Raw genomic sequence first — 2,409 nt, forward strand, 5'->3', positions numbered from 1 at the left:
AGGTTTAGGGTTAAAGTTAGCAGCTAGGGTCAGGTTTAGGGTTAAGGTTAGGGTTAGCAGCTAGGGTTAGGTTTAGGGTTAAAGTTAGCAGCTAGGGTCAGGTTTAGGGTTAAGGTTAGGGTTAGGGTTAGCAGCTAGGGTTAAGTTTAGGGTTAAGGTTAGGGTTAGGGTTAGCAGCTAGGGTTAAGTTTAGGGTTAAGGTTAGGGTTAGGGTTAGCAGCTAGGGTTAGGTTTAGCAGCTAGGGTCAGGTTTAGGGTTAAGGTTAGGGGTTTGGGAAAATAGGATTTTGAATGGGACTGAATTTTGTGTCCCCACAAGGCTAGTTATACAAGACTGTGTGAACTGAAATGACATGGACAGCATTCTGCATTACCTCGGTGTCAAGACTTCCATGCCAGGGGACGCAATTCTTCACGCATTAGAATGTTCTATTGGTTAAATTCAGACACAACTCCACTGAGTTATATTGTTTTGTAAATTCAAGACAATTTGTAAATTAATGCAAAACCAAATCATATCACATTTGTAAACGTACCGCTTCAAATGTAATTTCTTTTTTTTATTACGAAACTGCATTTACAATATTTTTGTTGTTGTCTTTACACTTTATAAAGTGATCTCAATAAAAGGTGGTTATAGATATGAAGGAACAATACCATTTCACTGCAGAGAAACTCTAATCTGCACAAAACAATGACAGGAAGCCAAGAGGGAAAACAAAGACTATAGTTGTGATACGGTGATTTATTGATCTGACGGGTGAAACGTCGACTCCACATCACTGTCCTCATCTGCTCCATCCAGAAATATCTGATTCAGCACTCCGGTCATCCTATGATAGAGCAACATCATCTACTGTATGTGTCCTGGTATGTTTATTATTGGGTCTGGGTTAGGAATAACAACCGTCCTAAACCCACTGAGGTAGTCCCCAKGACCTGGGGTGAAGAGCGTTGTCTGCAATTTGACGCTGGGGCATGGTAGCATGCCTAATCTAGCCTGCGGGGTGTGCAGTGTGTTCCCCAAAAAGAAAGATATCCCCTAGAGGGTAATTCTGGTTTAAATCCGTGGAACAAACAGTCCACCGTCTTACCTAGCGTGCAGGGTGCGCATTGCGTTGACTCTTCCTCGGTTGACGTCCATCTCCAGCAGGCGTGGGATACAGCGGATGTTAGAGGGCCCGGCTGGGATCTTCCTGGCCAGCCACATGCAGCGCAGAGTCTTGTCTGCCTGCCACAGCGTCTTCATCTTGCCTTGTTCTTTATCGCTATGACACACACACACACACACACACAGAGAGAGAGACAGGAAGCAGAGGATTACATGGTGCTCTGTGTGGAATGTTCTGTTGACAGTGTTAGCAGCAGATGTGGTTGGGGGATACAGGACTAGGTGTGTTAGTAGTTGATGTGGTTGGGGGATACAGGACTAGGTGTGTTAGTAGTTGATGTGGTTGGGGGATAACAGGACTAGGTTGTGTTGGGTAGTTGATGTGTTGGGGAATTATCTGGACAGGTGTGTTAGTATGCAGATGTGGTTGGGTGGATTACGGCTAAGTGTGTTTAGTAGTTGATGTGGTTGGGGGATACAGGTAGGTGTGTTAGTAGTTGTGTGGTTGGGCGGATACCGGACTAGGTTTTAGTAGTTGATGTGGTTGGCGGATCAGACTAGGTGTGTTAGTAGTTGATGTGTTTGGGGGATACAGGACTTGGTGTTTAGTAGTTGATGTGGTTGGGGATACAGGCCAAGGTGTTGTTAGTAGTTGACTGTGGTTGGGGGGGATACAGGACTAGTGTGGTTATTCGTGGTTGGGAGACTGTGGTAGTGATGGTTGGGGGATCAGGAACTAGGTGTGTTAGTATTTGATGTGGTTGGGGGATACAGGACTAGGTGTGTTAGTAGTTGATGTGGTTGGGGGATACAGGACTAGGTGTGTTAGTAGGTTGATGTGGTTGGGGGAATAACAGGACTAGGTTGTGTTAGTAAGTTGATGTGGTTGGGGGATACAGGATCGGTGTGTTAGTAGTTGATGTGGGTTGGGGGATACAAGGACTCAGGTGTGGTTTGTAGTTGAATGTGGTTGGGGGATACCGGTACTAGGTGTGGGTTAGTAGTTGGATGTGGTTTGGGGGATACAGGGACTCAGGTGTTGTTAGTAGTTGATAGGTGGTGTTTGGGTGGATACAGGCCCTTAGGTGTGTTAGTGGTTGATGTGGTTGGGGATTACAGGACTGGGTGTGTTAGTAGTTGATGTGGTTGGGGATACAGGACTAGGTGTGTTTAAGTAGTTGATGTGGTTGGGGCGATACAGGAACTAGGTGTGTTAGCGTTGATGCTGTTGGGGGATACAGGACTTAGGTGTGTTAGCGTTGATACAGTGGTGGTCTTGGCACAGATGGAGAAAGTTA

The 2,409-nt window shown here is 45.8% G+C and overlaps 2 protein-coding genes across 2 annotated transcripts in view; one reads left to right on the top strand and one right to left on the bottom strand.

The window, feature by feature from the left end:
* Window positions 1–643, top strand: part of soat2 (sterol O-acyltransferase 2) — a 33,384-nt gene extending 32,741 nt beyond the window's left edge. Inside the window, 1 exon segment of the mRNA XM_070438662.1 lies at window positions 3–643. The gene's annotated coding sequence lies outside the window, so the exon portion shown is untranslated.
* The window catches only part of LOC112069707 (uncharacterized), an 11,946-nt gene continuing 9,736 nt past the window's right edge, over window positions 200–2,409 (bottom strand). The window contains exon 5 of the mRNA XM_024137085.2: window positions 200–1,268. Within this exon, the coding sequence (XP_023992853.2) occupies window positions 1,091–1,268 (178 nt within the window). The 3' untranslated portion in view covers window positions 200–1,090. The remainder of the gene's footprint in view (window positions 1,269–2,409) is intronic.

The sequence above is a fragment of the Salvelinus sp. IW2-2015 genome, unplaced genomic scaffold (genome assembly GCF_002910315.2).
Source record: "Salvelinus sp. IW2-2015 unplaced genomic scaffold, ASM291031v2 Un_scaffold1085, whole genome shotgun sequence".
In the NCBI taxonomy this organism is placed as follows: domain Eukaryota; kingdom Metazoa; phylum Chordata; class Actinopteri; order Salmoniformes; family Salmonidae; genus Salvelinus; species Salvelinus sp. IW2-2015.